General features: G+C 37.9%; 3 protein-coding genes, 1 long non-coding RNA gene and 1 other non-coding gene across 5 annotated transcripts; 1 reads left to right on the forward strand and 4 right to left on the reverse strand.

The window, feature by feature from the left end:
* Positions 1 to 2,120: 2,120 nt before the first annotated feature.
* On the reverse strand, positions 2,121 to 5,151 carry LOC121782172 (endoglucanase 2-like). The gene is made up of 6 exons (XM_042179906.1): positions 4,953 to 5,151; positions 4,205 to 4,488; positions 3,525 to 3,962; positions 3,040 to 3,181; positions 2,652 to 2,818; positions 2,121 to 2,544 (listed from the first exon to the last, which is right to left on the reverse strand). The coding sequence occupies exons 1-6, from the start codon at positions 5,149 to 5,151 to the stop codon at positions 2,212 to 2,214; spliced, it is 1,563 nt and encodes a 520-aa protein (XP_042035840.1). The 3' UTR covers positions 2,121 to 2,211.
* A 1,052-nt stretch (positions 5,152 to 6,203) lies between these two features.
* On the forward strand, positions 6,204 to 6,287 carry TRNAP-UGG. Its single transcript has one exon. It is a non-coding gene; the product is annotated as a tRNA-Pro (tRNA).
* Positions 6,288 to 6,630: 343 nt separating this feature from the next.
* Positions 6,631 to 9,131, reverse strand: LOC121782187 (protein SPA, chloroplastic-like). Its single transcript, XM_042179927.1, has 5 exons — positions 8,783 to 9,131; positions 8,618 to 8,701; positions 8,432 to 8,483; positions 7,109 to 7,265; positions 6,631 to 6,941 (listed from the first exon to the last, which is right to left on the reverse strand). The coding sequence occupies exons 1-5, from the start codon at positions 8,927 to 8,929 to the stop codon at positions 6,920 to 6,922; spliced, it is 462 nt and encodes a 153-aa protein (XP_042035861.1). The 5' UTR covers positions 8,930 to 9,131; the 3' UTR covers positions 6,631 to 6,919.
* Positions 9,132 to 11,239: 2,108 nt separating this feature from the next.
* LOC121782191 lies at positions 11,240 to 12,378 on the reverse strand. The gene is made up of 2 exons (XR_006046268.1): positions 11,968 to 12,378; positions 11,240 to 11,899 (listed from the first exon to the last, which is right to left on the reverse strand). It is a non-coding gene; the product is annotated as an uncharacterized LOC121782191 (long non-coding RNA).
* A 2-nt stretch (positions 12,379 to 12,380) lies between these two features.
* LOC121782184 lies at positions 12,381 to 14,095 on the reverse strand. The gene is made up of 2 exons (XM_042179924.1): positions 13,535 to 14,095; positions 12,381 to 13,175 (listed from the first exon to the last, which is right to left on the reverse strand). The coding sequence occupies exons 1-2, from the start codon at positions 13,585 to 13,587 to the stop codon at positions 12,533 to 12,535; spliced, it is 696 nt and encodes a 231-aa protein (XP_042035858.1). The 5' UTR covers positions 13,588 to 14,095; the 3' UTR covers positions 12,381 to 12,532.
* Between the last annotated feature and the right edge of the window lie 4,170 nt (positions 14,096 to 18,265).

Here is an 18,265-nt window from a genome sequence, read left to right on the forward strand (position 1 = left end):
TCATCGTATAAGTAGTAATTTTTGATTAGCAATTTTGTCTGAAATGAATTGAATTCAAATTTTGTCGTTGTGTCATGTTGACCAGACAATAAATCAGTTAAATTGTATTTAGTATATTTTGTAACTAAATCAAAACATTAACTGTAATAGTCGCGCCGTCCCTCTGTGGTAGAGGTGTTTCATTTTCAGCACCTGTTTTGGAAATATGATAATAAATAATTAAAATAGAGAAAATGTAAAATAAGAGAAAGAATAATATTGAAAAGACTCTTAACTATATTATTCTCTTTTTTACTTTAATTTCTCTCCACTTTAACTATTTATTATAGTTTTTCCAAAATGAATGCTCAAAATGAAACGCCTCTACTACAGTTTTGTGTTGTCCCTCAAAATTAGACTAGAAAGTTTTTAACAAATACTCCCTCCGTCCTATTAAATATGGAACATTTGGTTTTCGGTACGAGATTTTATGTAGTACTTCCTCTATCTCATGATAGATGTCACACTTTCCTTTTAAGTTTGTTTTACAAAAGAAGTCACATTTCCTTCGCTCTTACATTAATATGTGTACTATTTACTCTTTCCACCTAACACAAAAAAAATTATCTCCTAAAATTCAGTGCCATTACCCAAGTGTGTCATCTATTATGAGACATAGAGAGTATTTTTTTGTGAGTTAATGAAGAAAGAGTAAAGTAAGAGAGAAGAAAAACTAGAGAGAGTGTTGTTTCCGTTTTAATAAATATTTCATTTATAATGGGAAAGAGAGGGAGTAATAATTTTACAAATAATTTATAACGTGGATTCCACTAGTAACACTCATTTTATTACATTCTCTCTCTTATTTACTTTTTTTTCTATCTCTTTCTTACTTTAACGATCGTACATTAAAATATATGTCATTTATAATGTTATCTATTTTTTTGGGATAGAGGGAGTATAAAAACAAAAAAATATGATAAATGAATGGTGTAATGAAGATAGTATGAAGCAATACTGAGTTGTGTGTGTTGTTTTTTTAAGTAATGGACGTGTAAAAAGTGACGTGGGGCTGAGAACACATGCCCAAGGTTACGGAACCGACGGTTATAGTTCGAAACCGTCTGTTCAGGTTCTGAAAAATCTCTAACCGGTACTGAATCATGAGCGTATTTCACCTTTACCGTTCCAGTTTGAAAACCGCTGGTTCCAGTTTCAGTTCCAAACTGACGGTTTTTCGCAATTCGATTCGGTTCCGAATCGCCGATTTTCGATGGTTTTTTGCAGTTTCGGTTTCACGGTTCTCTGGAGGTTTTTTCCCGAACACGGTTTTGCGGTTAATCGCCGGTTCTGTAAACCTTAGGCATTTCTAGGGCTGAGCAAATGGATGTATAAGTGAATCGGGTTTTAAAATGTCATTAATAATTTTTTTAATAATAAAAAGTGTATTTTGGACTGACCAATTAATGAAGTTGAATTCATGGTTAACGTTACTAGTAGAAAACCTACTTAAATACTTGGTATGATGGAATGAAATAGGGGAATGGAATGACATTCTTACCTACTTTCCATTCTTTGTTTGGTACATCCTCTATTCCATAGTCGTGGAGATATTTCTTTCCCAGTACTAAGATTGAGAAAATTTGTGTTAAGTGAGAAAATTTGTGTTAAGTGAGTTAAATAAGAAAAGAATAAAATAGTAAATGAAAAAAGGTAGAAGATAAAGAGAAAATAAAGTAACCGAGAGTAAAGTAAGTGAAAAAAAAAGAGTTGACTTTTACTAAAAAGGGAAATGAGTCAACTACTATGGAATGTACTAAAATGGAAAAATGACTCCACCGTACCCCGTGCACCGTGTCCCACGCCCCGTAGACCGTGTCCCACGCCCCGTGCACCGTGTCTGTGTCGTGGCTGACACATAATAATGCACCTTAGCCTATCTAACAACTGAATTCTTAATAAAAATGTGACATCCTAGTAAAACAGTTGCTATAATATCAGTATATATATAGTTCTTTCTCCTTTTTTTTTGTTATCACCTTAGGTCTCAACTCATTTACTAATCTTCTAATACTTGAAAAGTTTTAATAAAGTACAAAATGGACACAAGAGAAAACAAAACCAGATCGAGCACTGCCAAACATTAGTATATTAAATTCAAATTGGTCTTGGCAAATTATCATCTCATCAAAGCCATAAACAAAACTAGGGTTTTGTTTTTTGTTGCATCCCTCATGCAAAGGGTTTAATATCAGATGAGGTGCTGAGCAACGAAGAGAGGAGTGCAACGATGAAAGCCGAGTTGTAGGTGGTTGGCTCGCCCTGCATCGAGTTGTTCCTCGCGTCCACGTACGTATCGTTGAGAAATGGTCCGCCAACGAGCGCTCCCACCGCCACATTAGGGTTTGGCTTATGAGAGTGCAGCCACTTGAAACCCTCCTTGCAGGTGGGGAACTCATCCCCCGGAATCGAGGCCCCTCTGTGATGCACGTATTCCGGGAACTTCCCACCGTACCCCACTAGGTAGCTCATATCCATCGGGTTTTTACCAAGCACGTAATCGACCTAACACCATATTTTACAAAATAATTAGGTCTCATCGGAAGGGAAATGATCAAAACAAAAATGCACCTTAATATTGAAATACAACTTAAATATATATACATGCATACCTGTGTCTCTGCGAAGTCGCGAAGATCCGCAGGCGTAAACGTCGTCCCATCACACGATATAGACGACACCTGCGCAGCATTCATATAGTCGCCGTAGAGGACTGCTAGAAACGCTGATGCAACCGGATGCTGCAATGCGTTCCATTCGCTTACCCATATCAAACCATCTGTATATAAACAAATATCTCATATCGATGTAAATTAAAAAACACCAATTAATAAAAATTTTTAAAGTATTAGTATCAAACTAAATTATAAGACAGAAATAAATAATGCTACGGTTCTGGGACAGGGGGAATATAACATTTTTCTACTATATTCGATTATAGAATTTATTTTAGGATATTCAAAATTTTAGATAGTAAACGCGAAGGCTCAAGAAGATTACTCTCGGTTCTACTAGAGGTGGCGGATGGTGATTCCGGTAGAAGGCCGCACATTATAACTTCTGCAGTGTCCCGATATTGCATGAGGATGTCGGAGTTGGAGGCGTCCTTTCCTCCGAAGAAGCTAATTCGAGACATTAGAACCTGCAATCGAGTACATGCTTAATTACATGTATAGTCCAACGTAAACAATACTATCACCGTTCATGGGAAATAGTCATAGTTTTCTATTTTGGACCGTCTACCAAATTAGTCTTTATCTGTTTTTTGGTATTTTTTTTTCAAGGGTAAATCTCATTTATCACTTACAATACCTAAATCATTTTTTATTCGATATCTCTCTTATTATACTAATTTTGTACTAATAAAAATTTATCGTCTAGTAAGAAGACATTTTTTTATGGACAGAGATAGTAGTATGTATTTATGTTGACAAAGAAAAATTAATAAATATTTCACATTTGTATAAAAAGAGAACTGAAACTACCTGAGCTCCAGGGAGCTTGTTGTCCCAGCTAAACCATGACGGATTCCCCCAATCAGCAAACTGATGGGCGTTTTTCCCGGTCACAAAGTCGAGATAAGGTTGCTCGGCTGTGGCGTGGTAGAGCCAGCCCGCGGCCCACAAGAGCTCATCCCCATAGCCGGTGGAGTTATAAAACTCTGCAACTTGAGGAATGCTGATGCTATAAGACTTCCTATACTTGTCAGCGAATACGAACAACTGACGAGCATGCTTCAGAAGCAAACTTGAATACGTGGTGTTAACGCTCTTAAAAACAAGTGAAGCCGAAGCCAGGGCCGCGGCTGCCTCGGCTGCAACCTCCGTCCCCGGAGACGTGACGTTCACCACCGTCAGAGGCCTCGCCTCCATCATGTCCTCCGGCTTGTTCCAGCAACCGTGGTCCACCTTAGGATTGCCCACCTGCCAATAGTTTTTACTCCGTCCGTAAAAAAAAGTCTTAGTTGCTAAAGTAAGAAAGGTACAGAGAGAAAGAGGTTGGTTTGTTATTAGTGGAAAATAGGACCCGCCTCATTAAAAGAAAAAACTTACTATAAATAGATAGAAAAATAATTTTGATGGACTATCAAAGATGAAAACATATGACTATTTTTCGAGGACAGAGGGGAGTGTATGATGATCGTATGAGTGATGATGAAATGAACCTGAATGTATAGAACATTATCAACCGGGTGAGCGTTGATCAGGAAATCGGTGATCCATTTGAGGGAAGTTTGAGCAGGCTCCAACTGATCGACGAGCATCATTTGGTCCCCGTATTCGAGGATGGCCCATGAGAGCACGGAGGCGGTAAAGGCCATCGGAAATCCAAACTTCATATTATCGCCGGCGTCGTACATCCCCTTGGACAGATCAAGCTTTGCCTCACTTCCATCTTTCAAAGCAGAATCCCCTCTCCAAGCTATGTTATCCTCCTCCAACTTTCCCGCTGCCATATTACCATCAAATATCAACAACAACCATCAACCTATCACATCACATATATTTAGTGTTGAAAATAAAATATGACAACTCATCTCAAAAGACTGGTCTATTATGTTTAGTTTATAAACATCACATCAGTTGTCTTAAACAACCCGACATAGATACTAGTGTCCTCTATCTCTTAAAGGCCAACATCCTTGTTAATCATGACTGGCTTCTTTTTCCAAGCCACTACTCTGAGTTCGCTCTCAAACGTCGTTCGTTGGTCATGACTAACTCTTTTTTCAATTCACCACTCCATACTAATATTACAAACCAAACAAAAAAACTAATCCTAAAAGACTCATATGGCCTTTAAGCCTACACCGATTGCCCTAGGGCAATCGGTGTAAGCCACTAGAGTCCGTATTTTGAAGAAATCAACACTTTGGGATTGTAAAAAACGAGTAATTAGTGATGGGAAAGTACATTTTTGGACGTCGAAAAACTGCATTGCGATGCCTAGAGCGTTGGCATATTTCTTAGAGACGGAGAAGGTGGCAGCCAAAACCGAGCCCGATTTAGAGTTCCTCAAGAGTACAAAACATGAGAATGCGGCGCCTCCTAACACTACTAACAACACGAACCAACCCCAACACGATCCCCTTTTCTTCTTCCGATCCATCATTGTCAACGGATGAAAACGATTAAATATAAATTTTCTTCTATAAAATTCAATGATGATGATGATGATGATCTACCCTAGCTTGTTAAAGGGCGACTACTTCTTCAAATTAGATGAAACAAGAAAACACCAACCAAACAAAATGTGAAATATTGATCTCAGATTTATTGACACAGTTTTGAAGTGAGCAAGGAATTGGGTATTTTTGGATGGGAGAATAGATATATATTTAGAGAATTTTTTGATAAAGTAATGATAATGTAATGGAGTTGGCAAGATCTAAATGTGATGAGAGTCTGCAGGAGAAAACAGAGGACCGATAAATGCTGCTGAAGACTGTAGATGTTAGTTAAGTTAGTTGGTAGTTCTATGAATTTCTAACTGGAATTGGTCTATTCTTGTTTAATTTTTCTTTTCTTTTTTAGTTCTTTTGAATGAGAGATAATGACAATCATATAATGTGTCATTTTCTCAAAATATTCAATAATTTTAAATACTAGTATTTCTAAAACTAGGCCAATACATTGTAGCTAATAAATATATCTATATACGTATGATACATATTATAAAGTATAAACCTCAATATGGAAAATTGTAGATCTACATCCTAACTAGGACCTGCAGTGGACCACATGCTTACCCTTATTTATGTTTAATTAACAATTTCCTTTTTAATACTCCCTACGTCCACAAAAAATACAGCACATTTGTCATTTTTAGTTTTCCACGAAAAATAAAGCACATTTAAAAAATGAAAGTTTTCAACAACTTCTCTCTTACTAATAATATGGACCCCACATTCCACTAACACTATTTCTCTCTTACTATTTTTCTCTTCTCCCTTACTAATAATATGGACCTCACATTCCACTAACATTGCTTTTCTCATACTTTTTCCCTTTTATCTTATTAATAATATAGACCACACATTCCACTAACACTACTTCTCTCATATTTTTTTCTCTTCTCTCTTACTTTGTCAATTCTACATTAAAACCCGTGTCATTCACAATGTGTCCTATTTTTCATGGACGGAGGGAGTAATTAAAAGTATTGTCGATATGTCCGAGTGGTTAAGGAGACAGACTTGGAATTTGTTGGGCTTTGCCCGCGCAGGTTGTCGAACCCTGCTGTCGACGCACTTCTTTTTTAGTACACATTTTTTTAAATGAAACTAGTGTCACATCCGTGCGTGTGCACGACCTGTGACAGAGGAACGCCGAAGCCATAGTGTGATGGAGGCCGGCAAATAAGAGTTTTCAAGCGAACAAAATTCTTCTTATTTCCTTTCTCGATTTACAGAGTTATGTGTGCTAGATTTAAACATCTCTTTTAACTTTGAATTCGGATGTTAACGTTGATAGAGAGCTTAAAGAACTGAATCATTTCAAAGAAAGACTATGCAGTAGAGTTTTGAATCTTAGTAGTTGGATTCTATCAATTCAAAGAAGTATATTTATACTCTCTTATCAAGTTACATGAGCAACACAATTTCCTTCTACTATCATAAAAAACTGAAGATATAATTTCTCCTTTCCACACATTTTTCTCTACATCTGCTTTCAGTTAACATACATCAAATCCATGTAAAAGCCGAACAACTGATATAGTATAACACATTAGAAGAACTTACTTCAAAATCAAGAAAATACACAAAAAAGTATATATGTATTTGCGCAAAAAATGTGTCAATGCCCCATCCATGTAACTTCAACACAGTTAATTTGGCATTAGAGAATTCATCCGAACGCAGCCATGTTCTCTGCAGCACTCAGTCGTCGTCCTTAAACTCTCTGATTGAGGCAAAACAAAAAAAAACAATTATAAGTGTTCGTCATCCTTAGGTGGCCATTACAAGGCATACAGTTTTCACTCTTCTGTGCGTTTCTATATACCGATAATAGCTGTAATTAACATACATTACGGATGGAGATTAACGATATATGATCAGTCAACTCACCTACGGTCAAGGTAACGAGGTTGAATTCCACTGCCCTGGCATGTGGTGCACGTCAATGAGCCAGCCCCGTCACAGTTGATGCACCGAGAAATTTCTTTCTCATCGCCACCAAGCTGAACAGACACGCTGCCGGTACCCATGCAAAATCTACATTTTTCTGCAGAAAATTTGTGATATTTAGATGTGATCTGAATAATACAGTATAGCTGATTAAAAATATAGGCAAAGCACTCGGTTCATGTATACTAAAATGTGGGCTACTACGTACGTGCAAGAATTGCAAGGACACACAAACAAGTCACTTATATAGCAGAAGGCATGCAGCAGATTTAATACAACAGAGACAGATATTTAGTAGTATTTTAGGAGAGTAATACCTGTTCATCTTGTTAATTGTATGTACTTCAACTTATCCTTTCATTTTATTACTTAGTCCATATCATTCAATACACAACAAAAAACGGTACTAGACTAGTCCATATCATTCAATACATAATGCATAACACGAACATACGCACAATAGTGCATTAGGAAAAAAGAGAACAAGAAAATCAACAGATTAACATTTGAAAACTGGACCCATTGAACCGATTGATCATCATGTATGGCTAACAGAATAACACTCCAGAAACTGACACACTCTGCATTGTGTTACTTATCTGTTGATCATCATAATTAATCAAACACGATACTTCACTGGGATCCCAAATTGGATTATTAGAGGTAGAATAAATGGGGCGTGAATTAGAAGAAGCGGCTTGTTACTGAGCCCTATTTTGGGCATATAGCTAGGCAATGTGTAAATATTAGTATATGGTAGGAAAATCAGAGGTAAAACACACCTGCATTGTTGGAGGATAGCCTTCTCATACACATTTTGATACATTTTTCCAAATCCTATATGTTTTTGAAAGTAACAATGAACAAAAGAACAGCCAAGAATAATCAATTTTAGTTCAAGTAGTGCTTTCTTTCTTTGTGTACCCTTCGTAGATGAAATTCTTTTTCCCAACTACGGCCTTCAGAATTCATATGACTAAACCTTAAAGGAACCATAATTGACAAGCACATATCATGCATTCTCTTTGTAATTGGAGAATGGAGCAATACCTCCACGAACCTAATACATATAGCAAAAGTGTGTGTGTGTGCGCGCGCGCAAAGTTAGGAAAACTTCGTAATGGGATAGCAACATCTAATATGCAACCTTCTCTAACTTTCTAAAGCCAGTAAGCCACCATCAAACTAAATATACAAGGAACCTTTATTTTTGTTGGACATCAATTAGAAATCTCATATTAGGGAACAATTAGAACGACTTACGAGCACCGGAGCCATCACAGGGGAAACATGCCTGTGTATTTTCTCTCTTGGCCTTAAAAAAACAACAGTAAAGACTCCATATCAAAACTCTATCAATACATCATTCAATAGTCACCAAACAATCCAGCATTTTAAAAGACCTAAAAAAAGGGGGAAATGATGAGAAAAGGGAAGTAAAAAACCTACAGCACTGTCAATTTGGGTCTCATAAAAAACAGGAATCCCAATCCCGACTGCAACACTGACCACTCCAACTGTAATCGCCACTATCTGCAAACAAACAAATTCATTAGCAATTGGAGAAAAAATTGAGAGCGAGGAAGAATAGGAATCAGGATAGATATTATGTACTGTGCTCTGATCAAGATCAACTGCTCTGACGCATGGATAGGAAGAGGGAGAGCGTTGCGTTTTGAGGGATTTTGACGGAAATGGGGATGGGGAGGAAAGCTTAAGGGGGCAATGGAGAAATGGAGAGTTGAGGCGAGAAGCTAACATTTTACCCTTTTCCCTAATCAATTGCAGCAAATCCTTGAATGAAATGATGGAGAGGAGAATCTGTTGGGGTGTTTCAGTGGAGGAATGTGGATTGTGTGGGGCTGACTTCAATCTTTGCCATGGAAAGTATGGAGAATGGTTGGTGGGATTTTGTTCAGATTTTCCAACAACGTTGAAGATATGTTTCTCTTCAAAACTATTAATCCAGAATTCATTTTCTAGTGGACTGATGTATCATGAAAATGTAGTTATTCTACTTGATATGTTTAGTTTAATTTAATTTGTTATTTTTATTGTGATTATTTATCTTACCTCAATCATGCCTGGTTTTTGTAAATTTTTAAATCTTCAACATGTTCTATTCATACCTATATGGATATCTTATTTATCGCATACTTCATTTCTTCATCCTCCATTAATTGCCACCAATTAATTAAATTTATAATAAAATATGAGTGAAATTAATTAGTAGAATGTGGAGTTCATTACTTTTCTTGTAATATGAGTATTTTCCCTCTAAATTGCATTCAATTGGATCCCAAGAAAATACTTTATGATTCCCAAATATGTCATTTGGAATTCCTCCATCATTCTTTTCTTGAAATCTTGTTAGTATCCATATAGATAGGATCATCTACATAGATGCAAACAATCATCATATCATGATTCTTTTTCTTCACATATAAAGAACGCTCATTGGGACTTCTATGAAAACCATCTTTGAGAAAATATCCATCAATTCTACTATTATAGGCTTTTGGAGCTTGTTTAAGTCTTTTTTATTGGAGAATCTGGACTTGAATCTGTAACATGAGTAGGAGGATTTTGTGGGATTTGGACTTTGAGGTGGAGGAACGTCACGATCTGCTTCATCGTCTACATTTGATGATTCATAAAAATAATCTTGAGATAGATGCTCGAATGATTTTCCTTCCCATCTCCATGATGTTGTTTAATCAAAGATCATATTTTCTCTCATGTGACTGCCGTAGTCGTTGTCCATGTACAAGAGAAGAGTTGTTCACCTTCTATCTTTAGACAAATTAATGTGCTTTATTTTGCTCCCCTTCTTTTTATTTGTAGTAGCAATCCCTTTGCGAATGATTTGAATTATGGCAATTTTTACACTTGAAACAACACTCATTTGTGTTAAGAACTTACGAATAGTCTTTTTGCAAAATTTGCATTACTAGAATTTTTTGCTTGATCTCCTCCTCTTCCTTGGAATGATTGATAGGCTTTTACCTATCAAAGGAATTATTTGAGAGAAAGCGGCATGAAATTGTAGTGAGAAAAGAAAATAACCCTAGTTGAAGTGCTAGGGAGCGTTTCACGCCCATTTAATAATTAAATTATTCATTCTGCTTAATAATAATAAAAGACTTCAATTATACGGAGAGATTATCAGCTCTCATCCGAAATAAAGTAAAAGACCAGGTCCCTATCAGGTATTGTTAACAACTTTTGGCAGATCTCGATGTGCCCTTCCCCAGCTGCAATGTGAAGATGCGATGAATTTTGAGTGTCTGAAATCGGCGCTAGCCTCGGATTAAGCCTCAACACTTCTTCAACTAGCTAGTTGTACAAGTGTTGAGACATCCCCTTTTGATGCAGCGTCATAGAGTTTATTTTCTACTGCTTCACTCACCAATCTTTTCCACTAATAATTAATGTCTTTCTTTGTTTCTATGTTTCTTCTTATTAGTATTACACAATTAGATATTTCATCTATGAGTTCTTGTTCTTCACGTGTAATCCACAAATGTTGGCTTAGGGGTGCGTTAAAATGACAACACCTTTTAAAATAATATTCATTTATTCTCATTTGTTGTCTAGCGTTTATACTATTCCAGTGTAGCTTTTATAATATTGCAAGATACGTGGTGTGACAGTGTCACTTAGGTGTTGTTATTTTAACACAACCCTATATTTATTTGCATGTTGTTTAAATGAGAGCGACTTATTATAAGGTTGACTCCAAAGAAAATTCTAAATTGCTAATTTCCTCACAACGTCGAAAGCGTGATAAAAAAAATGGATTACCTAATATGTTGACGTTGACTAGAGAGAGACACATTGGAGCATCCGCAGCGGTGCTCGTTGGAACGAGCAGCCGCCGTGCCGTCGGCGCGGCAAGTACCTTGCTCGCCGCTGTGCTCTTGCCGACGGCACGGACTTGCTCTTACCATCGAGCACCACCGTGCCGAAGAGCAGGGCACGTGGCTTCTTCTGATTCACCGAAGGTAATGCCGTTGGCTATTTACCTTTAAAAAAAATTAATTCGAAAAATCTAAAAAAATTAGATTTAGATAAAAAAAAATATTTTCTCACTTTCCAATAAAACATATCCGTTTTCCTCCACTTTTAATTTATTTTTCATTATTTTTACCACAAAATAAACATTTTCATCAATAAATACCCAACATTTCAATACAAAATGTTCTGCTACAGCGATCACCCCTCCCTGCAAACCTCCTCCGAACTCCGACTATGGCTGAGGCTAACTCCGACTTGAGCTAAGGCCGCAGATGGAACCACGACTTGTTTGGTGGATCGGCATTCCCTTCGCCGGATATGAATATTTCGCCCCTTCCTCTTACCCAAGGTTCGCAAATTTCGGGTGGCTACCGGTCTTACTCGATGGACATGCAAGATGCCCCCGAAGGGTAATACGGGTGGGCACCCGAGCACGACTCAGGAGGGAGCGCCTCAACGCCACCGTTGTCCCAAATTCCGGAGGGCGATTCTAGCAGTCGCGGCACTCGTGGTGTCTGTGTTCATACCTTTGGCAGTGTCGGTTACCCCAACGTCTGCACCCCGTACACTCCGCAGGAGATGGAGAAGATATTCGATGCCTATGTGAAAATCTCCGAAGATGGGAGGTAGGCACGAACCAACGCGTGGACAGGTTTTGGTTCCGCGTCAGTGGCCTGTACAATGCCGGCCGACCGGCTGGAATGGTGGAGCGCACTGAGAGTATAGTGCGCAATGTCGTCAGAAGAGCCAACGAAGAATTCCAAAAGTTCCATGGGTATTACCTCGAGGAACAACGGTTGGCTGGGAGCGGCACCAGCGAGGTCAACATCATCACGACCGCCAATTTGTCCTACCAATTAGTGCATTACAAAACATTCACTCATCTCAACACTTGGCAGAGGGTGCGGCATCATCCGAAGTATAAGGGAGACGTCCGATCCTCCTCCAGCTCCTCTAGTAAAGGAAATTATGCTGAAAATTTCACAAAACCTAAATATCATGGATCACACATTCATACTAGGAGTAGATCTTGTATTTTAAATCGCGGACAGAGACAGTAAAGTAGAGTATACATAATAAAGATGTTGATCCGTTGCTAACTTTCTTAAGTTGTAACTCATCAACGCAGTGTATTGAAAATGTCAACACGATGACATTGAAATGTCAACATAAACTTATAAGTTGATATTTAATGCACTGTGTTGACATTGATATTTAAAATGTCAAGACATTTTAATGTGATCGTGGCATTTTTAGTATACTGCGTTGATGAGTTATCAGATTTACAATTAAAGAAAAGTTAGCATTATAAGACACTCCTGTATATGAAATATCAACGACCGGCTCTCAAAAACCCTCGGGTCTCCAACTGCTGAAAGATCCAATAGAAACCACGTAGTATGAAACTATCAGCAGCAAGATCTTGGGGCTGCTTCTTCTTCCTCCTCCACTTAGATGCAACTTCCTCTCAGCAACATAAGACGACAGTAGTCCAAACCCGTTGGCCGCCACCAGTCCCACCGCCACGACCACGAGATATCCCCTCTTGCCAGGAGTGACCACCGCCATTGCCACTCCGAAGCTGATGGTGATAGCCGTGAGGGCCACCCACATCGCGTACATGGCCGACGCCATAAAAAAGAAGTGCGTGGCTGGGAGCCATGTGGTGACGAGGAAGATGGTGATGATGGAAGCCGAGAAGGCTATGGTGTTGGCGTGCGCCATGTGCCTGTATATTTCGGGATGGGTGGTTGCCAGCACGACCTCGCCTGCCTTGTGGGATGGCGTGTTGTCCTGCCACACGCCTCCCGGGGGCTTAGCCCGCCCTGGAAGGCCATGGTGGCGATCAGGACCACCACCACCATCGTGATGTCGGTCATCTTCGGGAGGACTCTTCGAACAACGACTCGCTTTGAGTAGTTGCTGCTTGCAGGACTCTCGTTCAAGATTTGGAGGGCGGTTTTTCCCATCGAGTTTCTTGTTTGCATCCCTATGGTTTTGTTGTGCACCAAGTATCTTATAGTGTGAAACCGAATAATTTCAACTTTTAATTGGCACGGGTTTTAAGAAATTATTTGACTGTGTGAAGAAAAGTAAAGGGAGAAAGTGAGTGGAATGTGGGACTCATTTAAAGTATTAGTTTTATACTCCTATTAGATTGTGAGTGAAAAAAGTTGGTGGAACGTGGGGTCCGCATAAGTGGAATAAAGTAAATTATTCTATAAATCGTGGACAATTCAAAACTGCTAAATAGTTATTTAAATAGTGGACTGAGAGAATATTTGTTGTGCAAAACAAGACTAACTCTTATTCAACAAGAAAGAAAGAGAGTGGGTGCAGTATAATTACCTCAAGGTGATTGCACCTAACAGCCAAATGCAATAATGTCTCCCCATCATCATCCTTTGCACACACAAGCTCTCCCAACTTCTCCACCAAAACCTTCAAAACCCCAAGTTGTTCATGCTTCACACACAAGTGCAGCACAGTCTGTCCGCGATCCAGTCTCTCCATTGCAGGCAATGGACTCTCATGAAGGAGATGTTCTAGAATATCGACATGCCCATTCATGGCTGCAAGATGAATCGGGTCATGCCTTGGTCGTTGCGCCACCAGCATGCTTTCCGGGCTACTCTTAGCAAATTCGAGGCGATCTTGACGTGCCCTTCTTCTGCAGCAATGTGGAGAGGTGATGATTTTTGGGAGTCTGAAATTCGCGCTAGCCTCGGATGAAGCTTAAGCACTTCTTCTACAATGGATGTTTGTCCATGCATTGTTGCTATGTGGAGAATATTTCTTGAACATGGAAATGAAACTGTTTCAACAAGATAGGGATTTTGTTGGAGAAGTTGTGAAAATGTTTCTACATCCCCTACAGATGCAGCATCATAGAGTTTCTTTTCTAGTGCTTCTCCCACCATTCTTTAGTGGCCTTTGTTTCTCTAGTTTCTTGATTTTGTTCTTAGTTATACTATTACAAAAACACAAATGAAACATTTATATAGATTGTGTACAACCATACTCTCTCTCTCTCTTGCAAGAAAGCCCTAGGAAATGTTTAAACAAAGAATATCCCCTTTCTCTGTTGCTATATGTTAAGACTGTCTCTTTAGCAAGAAAGCCCTAGCAAATGTTTAAACAAAGACCATCCCTTTCTCTGTTGCTATATGTTAAGATTGACTAAAGAAAAGTTGACACTCTCAAGCATCGCCAAGGCCGGATCCAATATGGAGTACTACTATAAGGAAATTTTACACAAAGTATAGGGGAGAAAAGTTTTTATTTGAACCCTACCATGTATACTATTATGCATATTCACAAACACATGTATCAATTGTACAAATATTCTAGACAAAGTTAAAAAAAAGACCTAAAATAAGATTTTACCTAATTTCCTACGTCCACCAATAAATGTCTCATTTTTTATTGGCTCGGGTTTTAAGAAATTGTTTAATTTTGTAAAACAAATGGAAGAAAAAATTAGTGGGATTTGGTTTCCACTTTCACATATTGGTTTTATAATTAAAATGTGAGAGGAGTGAGTAAGTGGAATTTATGATCTACTTGTCATATATAGTAAAAATGAAATGCGATATTTATCAGAGAAACAAAAAAAATAGGACATGTAATATAATGGCATACGAAGGAAGTATGTATAAGATATATAGAATCCATTGGTATCTATATTCTAAAAAAGAATGCTCATGTTATTCAAGTTTGGACAACCAAATCCATCTAGATAAACAAAAATACAATCTATATAATGAGAAAATGTTATACTCCCTCTGTCTCATTCAAGATGTCGACATTTCTTTTTTTGTTTGTCTCATTCAAGATGTTCATTTTCTATATTTGAAATTAAATCTCTCTATATCATCTCTCCTCATTAAATATTCAATTACTTTTTTCAGTCTACTTTATTACAAACAACTATTCCACATAAAACTCTGTGCTACTAAAGAATGTGGCAATCTAATTAAATGGAACGGAAATAAGTATATAAACTAAAAAACAATAAACAAGTTGCGATAAAGTCCATTTTGGCTAGTGTACTTGCAAAGTTTATTGCAACTTGCAATTGCATGGCGGCTCTCCACACCACAATAAAAAAAATTAAAAAAATACAAGATTAATAAATTTAGCTGTAATTTTTCGAGATAATTAATGGTTATTTTAAACTTCCTTTAAAAAAAATAGTTATAATTACACACATTAATAGTTAACACATTAATGTTTGGAATAATTGAGCAATAACGAGTCCGCCAGCTTCATGATTTTCCGATACAGCAGGAAATTAAGTACTATTATGGCATCAATTTGATTTATTTTAAAAATAGTACTCCTTCCGTGACTCCGTCCCACTTAAGATAACACACTTTCCTTTTTAATCTGTCTCAAGTAAGATGACATATTTCTATTTTTAAAAAATTTCTCTCTCCAATTAATACATTCAACTATTTTTTCTCTCGCCAATTAAATATTCAACTCTCTTTTACAATTACATTTTCTCTCTTCAATTAAACATATTAACCAACAACTCCTAAAATCCTGCGCTGACTAAGAAATGTGTCATCTTAGCCGGGACAGAGGGAGTACATGTGCTTTGCAAAAATACTAGGTAGGGCATACGTCAAAAAACATGTTATAAATAAAAAAACATTTTTAGGTAAATTAATTTGGTGGGTCCAAACATTGGTATGGGTAAAACCCTTTAAAACTCCATCAACATGGTTGGTGAAAAAGAAGTTTACGAAGCTGCATAGAAATGGGTCGCAACACAACTTCACCAACAAGATCCATACCTGGTTGAAAGAGTACTCGTTTCCTTGTCAAGAAATGTTCTGAAGAGGTGCTGAAGATGAGCCCACAGCTACCTCCACATTGCAGCGGCTAAGAGTGTCCACAATAGAGTGACACAGCCACGATTCCGCCAAGGCACAGTCACAAAGACTCTTTCACAGCCACAGAAACTTGTTCAGCCTAATAGTGGACACGCCACAGTCACAAATCACATTATTTTATCAATTGTTGGTATATTTTAATTGGATTAGAATAAAAATTATCGGACGAAAATAATTAGAAAAAAATTGCCATCAGATTGTTGTCAGTAGACTCAGAGATGTGCTGGTGTCGCGACATGTTCAGGTAAGCACCATTTCTTTGTTGAAAAAGTAATTTGCAGTCATGAATCTCAATGAAGAGACGTGCAACTTCTTGAAGAGTCGTGTACTTCGATGAAGAGTCATGTACCTAGAAGAAGAGTCGAAATGACTTCACGAAGAATGTGAAGAGAGACGCAAGCACCTTGAGATTCATTGAACAAGGGCTAAGCAAATCCACAAGGATTCATGGTGTCAAACGAGCCAAAGAAGCTTGGAATAGACTGAAGAAAGGATTTCATGGCAATGACGAGGTAACTTCTATTAAACTATAATCTCTTTGGAGAGAGTTTGATAATGTATTAAAAAAAGATGATGAAACCATGCAAATCTATCTTACCCGAGTTGCCGAGATCGTGAATCAAATTAGGAGTCTTGGAGAAGTAATTGAGAAAAGAAAATGGTTCAAAAAGTCATTCCAAGTCTTCCACCAAAATATGATTACATTGTTGCCGCTATCAAAGAGTCTAAGGATTTATCAACATATATACACTCTACATGATCTCACATGTTCTCTTCAAGTGCATGACGAAATGGAAGGTCTTCAAATCATCTTCTGGACCAAGCATTTGGGTTGATGAATTTTTCGAACCCAAAACAACAACAAAGCAAAGGGAAATTCAGAGAAACATTTCAAAATAATGGTGGATCATTGATAGAGTCCTCGATTTAACAAATCTCATCAAAGATCATCTCCAATATATATCTTTTTTTATTTTATTTGATTCACCATTATTTCTCGATTCTGGTGGAAATCGCCCCCTAGCACCTCAACTAGGGTTTTTATCGTTTCCGTTCATCTTCTATCTTTCGTGTGCTGTTTGATTTCCGGCGATAGATCATCGAAGGTCTATCAGTAGCCCCCGAGGCTTACTGGTGGCGAGACGGTTATGGTATGAACCCGCCCTTTGCCTGCTATGGAGAGACTGCGTCGTGGATGAAGAGATTAGGTTGATGAGATGAAGAGATTATAAGTGTAATAACAGTCTATTTTTCTAGAAAATTGGCCTCTAAATTCTAATCACACTTGAAAATGTCTACTTAAGTACCAAACTTTTTTTGACTTGAACTATTAATTGATCAAGGAGATTGAGTACAAATTATATTTATAGGTAAATTTTAAAATACAGGCAAAACCAGTGGTCAACGTTCATGAAGAATAACCCATTCATAAGAGCATTCACGATAGAAACGCCTTCCTACAGCTCGGCTTAAAATTCCTCCTGCCACATCATTACGCCTTTCTCATGGCCCAACCAATGCCCTAGCCATCCGACAACCCTCCCAACAACCTTCTCAAAAGTTCTCCAATTTCAATTCATTTTAGACTAAAGGCCCATTTTGGTCCTTAACATATTGCGATTTTTTTATTTTTGTCCAAAACATTATCTTTTGAATTATTCGGTCTCTCACAAATAAAAACGGGTCACATTTGGTCCATTTTGGACGGTTCTGTCAAAAATTTGACGGTCAACGAATTTTAAACCTATTTTGACTGAATTAACAAGTTATAATTAATTTATTTAATTTACCAGAAAATAAAATATACTATTATTCAACAAAAAATATTATTCTCGTTGTTTTTCTTCCTCTCAAACTGAAATTAATGAAGCATCCCTTCTCCCTCAAGTCAGCGCTCCTCCTCTACCCATTTCTGTCAATTTTGCCGACAATCGTTCGCTGCCCTCATACCGACTCCAACGGGGCACTAACCGTGGCCGGCGTGTGAGCCAAAACTCTCTCTGTTTCACCACAGCTGCTACTTCGCCCCTCTTCTCGTCTGGTCCATCGCCGGTGTGTGGCGGTGAGGCGCCTCCCTCCTCTTTTCCCAGTTGCCCTCACTCTATCCCTCTCTCTCTCAACCTCACCGCAGCGCCTCTCGGACAGCCTAGTCGAAACCACCCCCGTCTTCGGTGAGCGG

The sequence above is a fragment of the Salvia splendens genome, chromosome 20 (genome assembly GCF_004379255.2).
Source record: "Salvia splendens isolate huo1 chromosome 20, SspV2, whole genome shotgun sequence".
NCBI classification, from domain to species: Eukaryota; Viridiplantae; Streptophyta; class Magnoliopsida; order Lamiales; family Lamiaceae; genus Salvia; species Salvia splendens.